General features: G+C 41.3%; 1 protein-coding gene across 1 annotated transcript; it reads left to right on the top strand.

Moving 5' to 3' along the window:
• Positions 1-4628: 4628 nt before the first annotated feature.
• On the top strand, positions 4629-14355 carry LOC127004995 (F-box only protein 43-like). Its single transcript, XM_050873418.1, has 5 exons — positions 4629-4750; positions 8951-9243; positions 9574-10219; positions 10847-11011; positions 12218-14355. The coding sequence occupies exons 2-5, from the start codon at positions 8969-8971 to the stop codon at positions 12464-12466; spliced, it is 1335 nt and encodes a 444-aa protein (XP_050729375.1). The 5' UTR covers positions 4629-4750; positions 8951-8968; the 3' UTR covers positions 12467-14355.
• Positions 14356-14424: the final 69 nt, after the last annotated feature.

Genomic DNA, 14424 nt, shown 5'->3' with positions numbered 1-14424 from the left:
GAGATTTCAAGACTACACAACAGCAGCAACAATAACAACAACACTGACATAAAACAACAACTACAAATACTACTACTACTGCTGCTACTACTACTACTACTAATAATAATAATACTAATACTAATACTACTACTATTACTGCTACTGCTGCTACTACTACTACTACAGTCCGTTTCATTCCATCTGTCCACTCGCGAACGTAGATGTGGCACTTGCCATTGTTAGTTCGTGATTGCGTGAAGATCAACTTTATATTTTCAGTGATATATTTGAATGTTTGTGTATACGAAAAAAAAAAAAAAAAATCAAGCCCTCTTATATGAACTGCAAACATGCCGATTTGCATCGAGAATTATAAACTAATACCAACACACGAAAGAACAACTTGTATATCAAACAGTATAGTCTGATCATACTCGAACGATTTATAGCCTTGCAGACACCCGTATTTCATCTCATTCAGGTACACACATAATGACATCCGACTCTACAAGTTTTTATACATAAGGAATTTTGATGTGTTGCATGTAAATAACATGGGTATAGCCTAATATTCGAAATAGCCTAGCATCGCATTCAACAGTTATTACTTACTATTTTCTGTTATTTCGATTAGTAATCGCTGTTTACATGCAGTAAATTATTAAGATACCCTTTATTTGTACTTGAAGAGCCAGATGTCTTTTAATATACCTGAAATGAGCTATCAGTCAATGAATATGAAAAACCATAGATCGTTCGAGCAGGATGAGACTATAAAGTTGTTTGATACAAGCTATATTTTTTCAACAACAATAACAGCAACAACAACAACAACAACAACAGGGAGGGCTGGATGAACCCCCCTTCAAGTAATACCCTGCCGTTAAAGGGGGGAAGGGGCAGGAGGGCATTACGTAGTCATAAGCCCCCCATCCTCCTCTCCTACCTCCAACCTCCCTCCCACCCCCTCACTTCCCCCCCCCCCCCCCCCGATAATAACAGAAACAATAATCGCATGATACCAGTGCGCGTGTGTGTGTGTGTGTGTGTGTGTTAACAGTCAAGGATAACCACACACACGTGAGCACCAGTAATCAGCCCAAATCGCCCGACACACACACACACACACACACACACAAGCACAAGATGGAAGATAAAAAGTAATAAAATATATGCTGATAATAAAATATATGCTGCGTCATGATGACCGCGACAACAACAACAACAACAAGTAAAAGAAGAAGACGAAGAAGAAGAAGAAGAGGAGGAGGAGGAAGAAGAACAACAGCAACAACAACAAGTAAAAGAAGAAGACGAAGAAGAAGAAGAAGAAGAAGAAGAAGAAGAAGAAGAAGAAGAAAAAGAAGAAGAAGAAGAAAAAGAAGAAGAGGAGGAGAAAGAAGAACAACAGCAACAACAACAACAACCAAAAAAAAAACAATAATAATAATAATAATAATAATAATAATAATAATAATAATAATAATAATAATAATAATAATAATAATAATAATAATAATAACATCGCGAGTACTACAAAATGAGAAAGAAGAAAAGAGAATAATGATGATAATGATGGTGGGGAGGAGGAGGAGGAGGAGGAAGAGAAAATAGAGGAATTCAGGTAAGAAATCGTTGTTAGATGAGAGAGAGAGAGAGAGAGAGAGAGAGAGAGAGAGAGAGAGAGAGAGAGAGAGAGACAGATAAGTAGAGGGGGTGAAGGGCGGCACAGGTATAATAAGCTCCCATAGATTCACGCCCTTGGTTACCTGGCTCCGATTGGCTACCTGAAGGGGGTGCGGTCGGCGTGTCTCTACGGCGTGAAGGGGAGAAGGGGAGAAAGTGGGGACTGATAACAATGGTATGTGAGTGGGGTTGAAGGGGGGTGAGGGGGTTGTTGTAGGGGGGAGGATGCTTGAGAAATGGGTTAAAGGTGAAGGGGGTAGTGATGGAGTAAGGGGAGAGGAGGGGGAGTGAGTGGTAAGGGAGGTGGGGGTTGAAATTGGGTAAAAAATATAAGGGTAGTGATGTTGAGGTAGGTAAGGGGAGGGGAGGGGGGAAGGGGGTAGTGATGGGTATGGAATGGAGGGGTGCTTAGGAAAGGGGTAGGAATGGATTGGGGAGGGAAAGAATAAGGAATGGAGGAGGGAGGAGGGTGGGAGGTGGGAGAGGTGAAAGGGAAGGAAAACAGGTGCATGGTAAGGGAGGGAAGAGGAGGGGGGAGGGTAAATGGAGGGAGGGGAGGAGGAAGAGAAGAGAGTGGGGAGGGTGATAAGCATGGATAAGGGTAGAAAAAGGGAGAGGGTGGAGTGGCAACGGGGAGGAAGGAGAGGGGTGTAGGGAGAGGAGGAAGGAGAGGGGTGTAGGGAGAGGAGGAAGGGGAGGGGTGTAGGGAGAGGAGGAAGGGGAGGGACGATTGGGCAAGTAGTGCAGGTGGAGAATGTCTTATTGGAGGGGGGGAAGAGAGGGGGGGACTTGATCATGCTTGTTCCTAAGTGAATAATGAGAGGATTGTTTCTAAGTATCTGTGTGTGTGTGTGTGTGTGTGTGTGTGTGTGTGTGTGTGTGTGTGTGTGTGTTCTGGGATTCCTATATTCTTATTTTTCATTTAACTGCATATCACTTTTTTTTAAATAACAACATTTTTTTCATAATATAGGTGTATCTTTATATCACTCAAACACTCAGACGATTCAGTAAAAACAAAGGTACTATCAGAATGAGATCTTAATTGACTTTCTTTATATAATTGATGTTCTCATGATGCAAACTTAACTGCGCGTATACAGAGCAAAGGCTAGGCTGATCTCAGAGAAATTATTATGTTAGGCTAAACTCAAGGAAATATGGCGTTGCACTGTCCTTCCTCGCCATATATAAAATACACTCTGGCCCTTTGTGGTTTGAACTGTTACTGTTCCCGCCGTGACGTCACTGGCATTAACAGCTGAGGCGCGGCTGGCAGGCATCGTTACCAAATTGTCGTACTCCTTACACCTCATGCATCCGTTTCAACCCAAAACTCTCGTAGCCACACAAACAATGACATTTAATTAAATCTACCGTCCAAATCGTTAATTACTGGTGTCTGTTTACTGTAGTTATTGGTCAGAAACCGGAAAATGCGATGTGCTGAGTGGCTGAGTACGATAACTTGGCGGCGCGGCTTGCAGGGGGGACAAAACCGTAGGCCTCGACAGAACAGTACGCGGGAAATCATTTCATAACAAGAGTTTTCCGTCATTCTTGCACGCCAAATCGCGCCTCAGATTCCTATTACAATCGCATAAGCTCGATCTAAAAGTGTTATCATTATAATTACCTTTTTCTCGCCCATTTTAGTGATAGTAACCAACATGTCGATATCTCCCCGTTCCTCTTTTTCACTTTTCAGAGGCTAGCTTCGTCAATTTCCACTATTCTATACCTCCCCCATGCCCAGAAAATGTATATAAATAGCACAAACAGGCGTAGTTATTGTCAGTTATATCATACAAGGACCAAAACCGCCAACTTGTAAAAATGAAGCAGTTATCCCTAAAAAATACAGAGAGCTGCTTTTATATACATCCTAAATAATGTGTATGGCTGTGTGCTTTGTTATATGCTCTTTAACAACCAAAATATATATAAAACACATAAATTAGGGTTGAAGAATATAATGTTTTGTATTTATTTAGTTTCACATTATTTCACTCACGGCTGCATCCTTATTATACATCTACGAGGCACCAAAATAAACGAATATATGATAGATACGTAATATAAGTCCACAATAACACTTCAATATACAGTAATTTGTGTTGATAATGATAAAAAATGACCATAATACGAATGTACGTGATATCACCATTGTCAGATTATCGTACTCTTAGCATAATATTTACGGCTAACGTCTAACTATTGCCAAGAAACACCGGGAATTAACTATTTTAACGATAAATGTAAATGAATCTCGTTATTGGGGCCCAGGAAACAGTTCTGCTATAATTCTGTCGCATGTTTCCACCTCCTAAGACCATCACCTTTCACTACACAGTCTATTTCTCTTCTCATTCTTAGACCTTTCACATCCGTTCGGACTCATCCATATACCCAGATACTTGTATTCATCTGTTTGCCCAGGCTCTGTGTCTCCTATAGCCTCCAAGTCCTATTTCTCTCATCTTCTGCCCCATTCACAACCATTATCCGACTTTTCTCGCTACTATATAAATTTAATTCCAAAATCTCTCCCATATATACTCGTTCACAACATCTAATAGTTCCACTCACTCTTTTCCTGAAATTCTATAACACCCGCAGTATTTTCCTCATCTCGGCAGTCATGCATTCGTTCCACTTCCGGGCCCGGCACTCTCAAATTCTCCTATTCACAGTTGAACAGCTCAGTCAACCTCAGTCATCCTGTCTATCACCGCCTCACCTCCATTCTTCCTACCATTGTATCTTAACTTAGTTTCATGGTGCTACCTACACATGTATTAATAGTTGTATAATCACACTCTGTCCTGCCTGGGGGTTGGGATGGCATGTTCCTCCCTTCTCCCTTGTTGTTTACCTGCAACCATAAACTATCAATCAATCAATCATAATTCATACGGGATCTATAAAGTACGACAATCTGGCAACGTTGTGTGATATACGGTGTTGTGATGACGTCATAGGCGGGACTGTTTTGAAGGGACCGTTGCATCAGCGTTCAGCACCTCCTGTTATTTCACCGATTTAAGGCATGAATCCCCTTACTACCACCTCCACAGGGACAGTAAGTACACCATGAATACCTTAACTATAATTCCACGTCACTAACACCCCGGGAAAGTTGGAAAATAGCAGGAAAAAGCGGGAAAATAAAGATGGTGTCCAGTATTCTTATGGTGGGACCTTTAAATATTTGAATCTTGAACGTAATTTTGTGTTGATATTCCTTCTGCTGTTGTAATGGAGATATATTAGTCCTGGATCATTTATGTGTCTCTAGGGAGTGTGTACAGGTGTGTTAGCGGGTTTAATGAGAGGTGAAGTCAGGTAAGGCAAGGGTTGAACATCTTAATTTTTTTTTTTCGTGTAATATATTTGAATTCTTAGACATAATTATGGGTTGATATTTCTCCTCCTGGTGTTGTAATGGAGATATATTAGTCCTGGATCATTTTTGTGTCCTTAGGGAGTGTGTACAGGTGTGTTAGTGGGTTTAATGAGAGGTGAAGTCAGGTAAGGCGAGGGTTGAACATCTTAATTTTTTTTTTTTCGTGTAATATATTTGAATTCTTAGACGTAATTATGGGTTGATATTTCTCTTTCTGCTGCTAATAAGGATGTTTAAAGGAGATCTGTGAGTTATGTGTCTTTAGGGAGTGTGTACAGGTGTGTTAGCGGGTTTAATGAGAGGTGAAGTCAGGTAAGGCAAGGGTCGAACGTATTAATTTTTTTTTCGTGTAATATATTTGAATTCTTAGACATAATTATGGGTTGATATTTCTCCTCCTGGTGTTGTAATGAAGATATATTAGTTCTGGATTAGTTATGTGTCTTTAGGGAGTGTGTACAGGTGTGTTAGTGGGTTTAATGAGAGGTGAAGTCAGGTAAGGCAAGGGCTGAACATCTTAATTTTTTTCTGTGTAATATATTTGAATTTTAGACGTAATTATGGGTTGATATTTCTCCTCCTGCTGCTAATATGAATGTGTAATGGAGATATTTGAGGTATATGTCTTTAAGGAGTTTGTACAGCTGTGTGAGTGGGTTTAATTAGGTAAAGTCAGGTAGGGCAAGTTTATTTTCATATATTTGAATCCTAGACTTAATAACGTGATGATATTTCTCCTTCTGGTGGTAAAATGGATGTGTAATGGAGATATCTTAGTCCTGGGTGAGTTATGTGGCTATTGAAAGTGTGTACAGGTGTGTAGGTATAATTAGAAGAGGTGAAATCAGGTAAGGATTGGGCCTCATAGTAATTCCTTTCATGTTTATTTGAATCTTGCACTTAATATATCTCCTCCTGCTGCTAAGATGGACATGTAGTTTGTGTGAGGGTAAGGATCGGTTTTATTCACATGCCGATATCTCGCTTCCTACCTAACCAACTGATGTTCTCTTGTTGTATATGTCATCTCATCTTCAAGACTCATCTGATGTGCTTTATGAGTTTCAAGACTGAACACAAGTATACACACTGCTTATCTCACATCCTCCCAGCCAATATAGACACATGGAGCTTTCCCAATATAATTCATAAACTTGTAGGCTAACATGACAAGTTTTTTCCTCCTAATATCCTTGTCATGGAATAGAGAAGGGATGGGTCACCAGTTAAGTAAACCAATTGCTTCAACCTTGAAATTTCCCAGAAAGCAATAGGAAAGAGTTGAAAGGTTGTTATGGCCTTGGGGAGACAAATGGGAAAGGAAAATGTGTAAGCGGAAGAGAGAATCAGGAGGAGGAGGAGGAAGGAAAATATGTGATTAAATAGGAGGTAGGATCAGGAGGAGGAGGAGGAAGGAAAATTTGTGATTAAATAGGAGGTAGGATCAGGAGGAGGAGGAGGAAGGAAAATTTGTGATTAAATAGGAGGTAGGATCAGGAGGAGGAGGAGGAAGGAAAATTTGTGATTAAATAGGAGGTAGGATCAGGAGGAGGAGGAGGAAGGAAAATATGTGATTAAATAGGAGGTAGGATCAGGAGGAAGAGGAGGAAGACATAGAAAGTGATAAAGGTAAAAAGAACAGGTAAAAATTGATATGAAGGAAAATTTGTGAATAAGTAGAAGAGGGAAGGAGGAGGAGGAAGATGTAGAAAGTGATAAATGTTAAAAGAAGAGGTAGGTAAAAATTGAAATGTAAATAATAGGTAAAGATGATGATAAGGAAAATTTGTGAATGAGTAGAAGAGAGGAAGAGAAGGAGGATTAATAAAGCAATACAGATGAAAAGAAGAGAAAGAAGTAAAAAAAGTGAAATATAGAGAATAGATAAAGATGATAATAAGGAAAATTTGTGAATAAGCAGAAGAGAGGATAAGGAGGAGGAGAAGGAGATCTAATAAAGCAATACAGATGAAGAGAAGAGAAAGAAGTAAAAAAATGAAATGTAGAGAATAGATAAAAATGAAAATAAGGAAAATTTGTGAATAAGGAGAAGAGAGGAAAAGGAGGACGGCTAATAAAGTAAGAGAGATGGAAAGAATTAAAAAAAAAAAGAAATGTAGAGAATAGGTAAAGATGATGATAAGGAAAATTTGTGAATAACCAGAAGAGAGGATGAAGAGGAGGAGGAGGATTAATAAAGCAATACAAATGAAGAGAAGAGAAATAAGTAAAAATTGGTATATGTATGGGAAGGTGAGGAGAGGTAAGGAGGTGAAATTGGTTTTATTCACATGCCAATATCTCATTCCCTACTCAACCAACTGATCTTCTGCTGCATCTACTAAAACCTCCTACTTCTAACTTACTTCTAATCTACTTCAAACCTCCCAGAAAGCAGTAGAAAAGAGTGTAAGGGCTGGGAATACACGGGGTAGGGATGAACTGTTGAATGCTTATTTCCTTTTTAACTAACTCATCTTCTGCATCTACTAAAACCTCCTACTTATAACTTACTTCTAATCTATTTCAAACCTCCCAGAAAGCAGTAGGAAAGAGTGTAAAGGCTGGGAATACACAGGGCAGGGATGAGCTGATGAATGCTTGTTTCTTATTTAACTAACTCATCTGCTGCATCTATTGAAACCTCCTACTTATAACATACTTCTAATCTATTTCAAACCTCCCAGAAAGCAGTAGGAAAAAGTGTAAGGGCTGGGAATACACAGGGTAGGAATGAGCTAATGAATGCTAATTTTTATTAACTATCTGCATCTGCTGCCTCTATTGAACTCCCTCCTTATTATATACTTCTAAACTAATTCGTTTCCCGTGAGGAAGGAAAATGAGTGAGTAAGCAGACGAGAGGATGAGGAGGAGGATCTAAAAAGCACTATTTATTTTCCTTATCCTCACCCTTTCATTATCTTCCCTATTTTCCTTTTCATTCTGCCTACTTTCTATTCCTACTTTCTTCCTCCTTCCTTCTTCTTTCCTTCTTCCTCCTTCCTTCTTCTTTCCTTCTTCCTTCCTTCTTCCTTTTTTCCTCTGCCTTCCTTCTTCCTTTTTTCCTCTGCCTTCCTTCTTCCTTTTTTCCTGTCTTGTCTAGTCTATATTATCCTCATTCTTTCCTTCAGCACTTCAGGTCAATAGAAGAGGTAAATATTGGCATGTAAGGGGAGGAGGGAGGGTGAGAGGTAAGGGTAGCCAAGGTGAGGGTCCCCGCTGTAATTATTTTTCTTCTGATCTTGCTGTGTTGGTCCCCCTCCTCCTCCTCCTCCTCCTCTCTTTCATTTATTTTTTCATAGTTAGTGTAGTGGTGCCAGGCAAGAGTGGAGGAGGTGAGTGGCCCATATCTCCTCCCCTGTAAGGTATTCTCTCTTAGTTGCCCTTTTTCATTGGGTTTTTGGAAGGAAAAGTCCAGATAGAATGATGAATGAGACCCAGAACAATGGTACAAATAGCAAACGCCAGCACTTTTTCAGTAAAGGAAGCAGCTCAAGGGCGAAAAAATAATGTTAATGTGGAAAAGAAGTCCGCTAAACACTGCCCCTATAAAAATAGTTCAGAAGAATGACCAAAAGAGGTCTATTTCAGGAGAGATGTCTCAAGAACAAACATTCTACAGTACGTAAGAAAGGGACACTGAGGTAATATAATGTCTTGAAGGAACTTTGATTAGCTAGACTTTTTTTCAGAGGCCTTGTGTTTTTATGTAATTCTACTCTCAAAGGCTTAAGATATTCATTTTGTAGTATCTTAAGAAAACTTATATTATACTTACCATTTAATCTGTGTAGGTATGCTTTTACTAAACAGCCATAAGGTCAGAATACTCCCTTGGGGCTTCACTAACCTGCCTGTATATTCCTCCTGCAGGGTGTATCTTGAGGCGCCATGGAGAGAGAGGAGATGGAGGAGGCAGGCCCGTCCCTCACTGCCGCCCAGCCTCAGCACAAGGGGAAGGACCAGCCTGTCGCCCCTATGCAGGAGGAGGGCGGCAAGGCTGTGGTTGCTGCGGTGCCTGGCCTGCCGCACCACTCGCTTGATAATGACTCCGGCTACAGCTCCTACGTGCTCCCCCCCTCGGAGTCGTCCCTCCCTGGGTCGTCTCTGTCACACAGCAGCTCCTGCCCCAGCCTTACCCCGGTGGTGGGAAGGGTGACCACCAGGTAACACTCACACTTGGGTATTTGTCTTTTGTACTATTATTTTTATTATTATTAGTAGTAGTAGTAGCAGAAGGAAGAGGAGGAGGTGTAGAAGTAGTAGTAGTAGTAGTAGTGGTAGTAGTAGTAGCAATAGTAGAAGTAGTATTGAGATCTAGAAAAGAGCATCAAAGGAAAATAAAAATAAAAACAATATTCCATAGACCCAAACAGAGCCCCCTTGATGAGCAAAAAAAAAAAATCTAATAATAAAGAAGGAGAATAAAAAATAAAATAGGAGGGACTAATTCAATGGCTAATGGGTTGATCTTACCTTCTGTCCACCTCTTACAGGTTAACCAGCACCCCACACAACAACACCAGCCAGGATGTGTTCCCGCCACCCTCGCCCAAGATCGAAGCCATCGCCTGCGTGGTGGTGGAGAGGCGGAGAAGCAGGCACAACTCCACCTCAGCCTCCCCCATCACCACCACCTCCCTCCCGTCACGCTCACCCTTCCTCACGCCCACCACGGCCACCACACTTGAGATGCATGAGCTGGAGATGACCTGCCATGAGTCGTCCAGCAACGTAATGCCACAGAGGACGAGAAACAGACCAGGGACAGCAGTACAGGAGGAAAATAAATTTGAGAAAGACACGATTCACACAACACAGCCACGGGTGAAACTACGAGTGAAGGCCCAGCAAGAGACCCCCTCAAGGAGCAAGGCCAACTTAGGGGTCAGGATGCCACCACCAGCGACGAAACGAGCGATCAGCAGACTCAGACGGCCACAGTCGGCGTTCATTCGGCTGTTGCGAGAGGCGGATTACCTACTCTGTCGTGTCCTGCAGTACCTGAGCGGCGAGGACCTGCTGTGTCTTAGCCAGGTGAACCAACAGCTGCGGCAACTCATCCTGAAGGACAAGACTCTCAGGGAGCGGAGGACGATGTACTTGACGACGCGGAGATCTGACCGGAACCGAGTGGGGAAGGTGAGGTGCTTTGGGGTCTGTGTGTCAGTGGTGGTGGATGTTGTTGTTGATGGAGCTTTTCGTCACTTGTGTTTCTTTGCTTAGTGTTTAGAGTAAATGTGGTGATGTTTGTGGCGAGGAAGAACCATTCACACACAGTAGATTACCTAGTAAGAGTTTATATAAATTTAACCCGGTAGCCGCGGGGATCATATTTCGTAAAGGCCCCTCTTAGCGAATTTATGAGAAAAAAATCATCACTCACGCAAAATAGTATATATATCTATGCATCTGTGATCAGTTTATGCATCCTCTATTTTGGGGGGTTTATGTCAAGCTAAAAATTTGTCCTGTCGCTGGTACGCGGTAAAGCCACAAACTTGGCCCATCTTTGCTACTGGGTTAAGAGCATGCTTAAGACTTAGTAAGGATTTATTAGTCAATTTTCTTATATTGTGATAGTTGATAATAATAGTTTTAAGACAGCAAAGTTTTTAATATGATGTGCTAATACAATCCAACAGTGTGATATTAACTTCAGTAACTTATAATAATACTTAGACAATCAGATGAACTCCCACACCCACATGAAAAATACAGATAGCCTCCCGTAACATCCATGCCTCAACCAAATATTCTTTACAACAGGAAAACTACAAGCTGAAGAGACTGAACACCGAGGGCAGCAGCTCCTCACACTCCACGCTGAGCCCCCGCAAGCAGCTGTCGGCCATCCAGAACCTGGGTGGTAACAGCAGCCCCGTCAAGGCATCCCGGCCCCCGCCCCCGCCCCTGGCCCAGCGCTTCATGGAGGTGGGTTGGGAGGAGGCTGAGAGGGGGTTCATAGAGGTGTTGAGGTTTATTGAGGAATCTATAGTTTGCTCAGATGATCTTCAGAGAGGTATTGAGGTTTATTAAGACACCTATTGTTTTCTCAGGGTACAAATTAAGGTGTTTATAAAGAAGTTAACAGGATCTCTCTCTCTCTCTTTTTGTGTGTGTGTGTGTGTGTGTGTTTTGTTTACTAAGAAATATGAGTTTTCAGAATCTAAATCCAGAGTAAAAGTTTCTGAAAGGATGGATGACTTGTTTGAAGGAAGTTATACAGGGGCTTCAGTTTTTTATTTATTTATTTAGTAGAAGTTTTAGGACTTTGAAGATTACAGTGGCAGTTGGTAGTGTGTAGGAGAGACACTGGCAGCTTGTATAATCCTTTGTTTAGTGATAGAAAAAGGTACGGGAAAGGGGAGAGAAAATAACAACACTACATCAAGGTATTTTAGGGTTTATAAATTTGTTAGGAAGCAAGTCAAGGAGGGAGGGAATAAAGAAAAAACAAAAAAACACCCTAAGTGATAGAAAAAGGTACAGGAAAGGGGAGAGAAAATAACAACACTACAAGGCGGTCTTTCAGGGTTTATAAATATGTTAGAAAGCAAGTCAAGGAGGGAGGGAATAAAGAAAAACAAAAAAACACCCTAAGTGATAGAAAAAGGTACGAGAAACGGCACAAAAAATAACAACACTACAAGGCGGTCTTTCAGGGTTTATAAATTTGTTAGAAAGCAAGTCAAGGAGGGAGGGAATAAAGAAAAAAACAAAAAAACACCCTAAGTGATAGAAAAAGGTACAGGAAAGGGCAGAGAAAATAACAACACTACATCTACGTATTTTAGCGTTTATACATGTGTTAGAAAGCAAGTCAAGGAGGGAGGGAATAAAGAAAAAAACAAAAAACACCCTAAGTGATAGAAAAAGGTACGGGAAAGGGGAGAGAAAATAACAACACTACATCAAGGTATTTCAGGGTTTATAAATATGTTAGAAAGCAAGTCAAGGAGGGAGGGAATAAAGAAAAAAACAAAAAAACACTCTAAGTGATAGAAAAGGGTACGGGAAAGGGGAGAGAAAATAACAACACTACATCTACGTATTTTAGCATTTATACATGTGTTAGAAAGCAAGTCGGTGGGAGAGAATAAACACAAGAAAACACTCTAAAAAAACAATAAATTCCAGGAGGGTGAAAAGCTAACCAAGGGCGAGGAGCTACAGAAGTGCGTCAAGTGTAAATCCCCCGCCGTGGTGTCCCGCTCGCAGCTCCGGGCCAGGTGCTCCCTCAAGACCTGCGGCTATGACTACTGCATCAGCTGCCACCTGCCCGCCCACCGCCGCCCCCAGGACTGCCTCTCCCTCCGCCCCCGCACCCGCCAAGCCGCCGCCGGGATATTCTCAAACAGGTGTAAGAAGAACCTGCGGAGACTATGATAGTTGGTCTGGTCTTGGGTAGGGTGGCGAGGGGCAGGGATGGGTGGAGGGGGGAACCGGGTATTTGGTGTGTGTTACGGGGTGTTATTTCTTAATTGTGTATGTGTGTTTGTGTGTGTCTGGGGGCCTTAGGAGTACAGACTATGGCAGGGGGCAGAGGGGAGGGCAGGGTATCTAGTGTGTGTTATAGGGTGTTACTTCTTAATGGTGTATGTGTGTTTGTGTGTGTCTGGTAGTCTTAGGTGTACAGACTATGGTGGTTTTTATATGCCTCCGTCAGTGGTCTGTGTGTATGTGCGTGTGTGAGTGGGTGTTACTTCCCACAAACTCTCGCCTTCAGATATAGTTCAGTCACGTTCTTGGTGAAATAGGAAACTCAATTCATCCTCGTCTCACATAAACCAATGAGAGAGAGAGAGTCAGAGGAAGGATTAGCACTGCATCGAGCAAGACATAGGAGGATCAGCACAAGTCCAACCCTAAGAATGTGAGAAGTTGGATTATAAACGAAGAAAAAGATTACGTCTCGCTTATTATTAAAGTAGAGTATTGGTGCATTTCCATAAGCAGTGAGTTAGAAGAAGGCTTAGCACTGGATTGAGCAAGACATAGGAGGATCAGCGCAAGTCCAACCCTAAGAATGGGAGATGGATTATAAACAAAGAAAAAGATTACGTCTCGCTTATTAGTAAAGTATTGGTGCATTTCCATAAGCAGTGAGTTAGGAGAAGGCTTAGCACTGGATTGGGCAAGACATAGGAGGATCATCGCAAGTTCGACCCTAAGAATGGGAGATAGATTATAAACAAAGAAAAAGATTACGTCTCGCTTATTAGTAAAGTATTGGTGCATTTCCATAAGCAGTGAGTTAGGAGAAGGCTTAGCGCTGGATTGGGCAAGACATAGGAGGATCATCGCAAGTTCGACCCTAAGAATGTGAGAAGATGGATTATAAACGAAGAAGAAGATTACGTCTCGCTTATTAGTAAAGTATTGGTGCATTTCCATAATCAGTGAGTTAGATGAAGGCTTAGCACTGGATTGAGCAAGACATAGGAGGATCAGCACAAGTCCGACCCTAAGAATGTGAGAAGATGGATTATAAACGAAGAAGAAGATTACGTCTTGCTTATTAGTTGAGTATTGGTGCATTTCCATAAGCAGTGAGTTAGGAGAAGGCTTAGCGCTGGATTGGGCAAGACATAGGAGGATCATCGCAAGTTCAACCCTAAGAATGTGAGAAGATGGATTATAAACGAAGAAGAAGATTACGTCTCGCTTATTAGTTGAGTATTGGTGCGTTTCCATAAGCAGTCTAGGATGGGTTCATTTCGTGCGTTCCCTGAGTGGTCAAACGTCGTAAACGAGTAAGGGTGTATCAATAAGGCCTTTACATAGTGGTTAAGTGCATAGTTTTATATTGTGTGAAAGGGAAGGAGATTGTAACTACTTGCCTTACCTTACTCTCACATTTCCTTTTACCTTGTTTTATCTCTGTTACTGATGGGATAATGTTCTTGGCAGTGCAAAAACAAAACAAAAACAAATATTAGTAGTTTAGAGAAGTTGTAACATTCCCTGCAGTTCCTTTCACCAGTTGTACATTTCCTTCCCTTTGCTTTCTTGGTGATGGGATGAAAACTGTAGCCCTGAGAAGGTAAAAAAGTCTATAGTGAATGTCATGTATTACAATTTAACCTTTCATCTGTCATCACTCTTTTGCTTCATCTTGTTATCATTCTCCTTTTATTATTATTGGTATGCAAATGTGTAGTGTTTTGCCAGAATCGTGTCTTTGCTACCCTGTGTCGTGATTCACATTATCAAAACCTGGATGTGTAAAGTATTGCAAGGCTATTTATCATATTATGTCACTATCATATGTTGTCACTATCATATTCTGTCACTTTATCATATTCTGTCTATCATATTCTGTCACTATCATATTCTGTTACTTT

The sequence above is a fragment of the Eriocheir sinensis genome, chromosome 29, assembly GCF_024679095.1.
Source record: "Eriocheir sinensis breed Jianghai 21 chromosome 29, ASM2467909v1, whole genome shotgun sequence".
Classification (NCBI taxonomy): Eukaryota; Metazoa; Arthropoda; class Malacostraca; order Decapoda; family Varunidae; genus Eriocheir; species Eriocheir sinensis.
The sequence above is the reverse complement of the archived record's forward strand: the minus strand, read 5'-3'. Positions and strand labels throughout refer to the sequence as shown.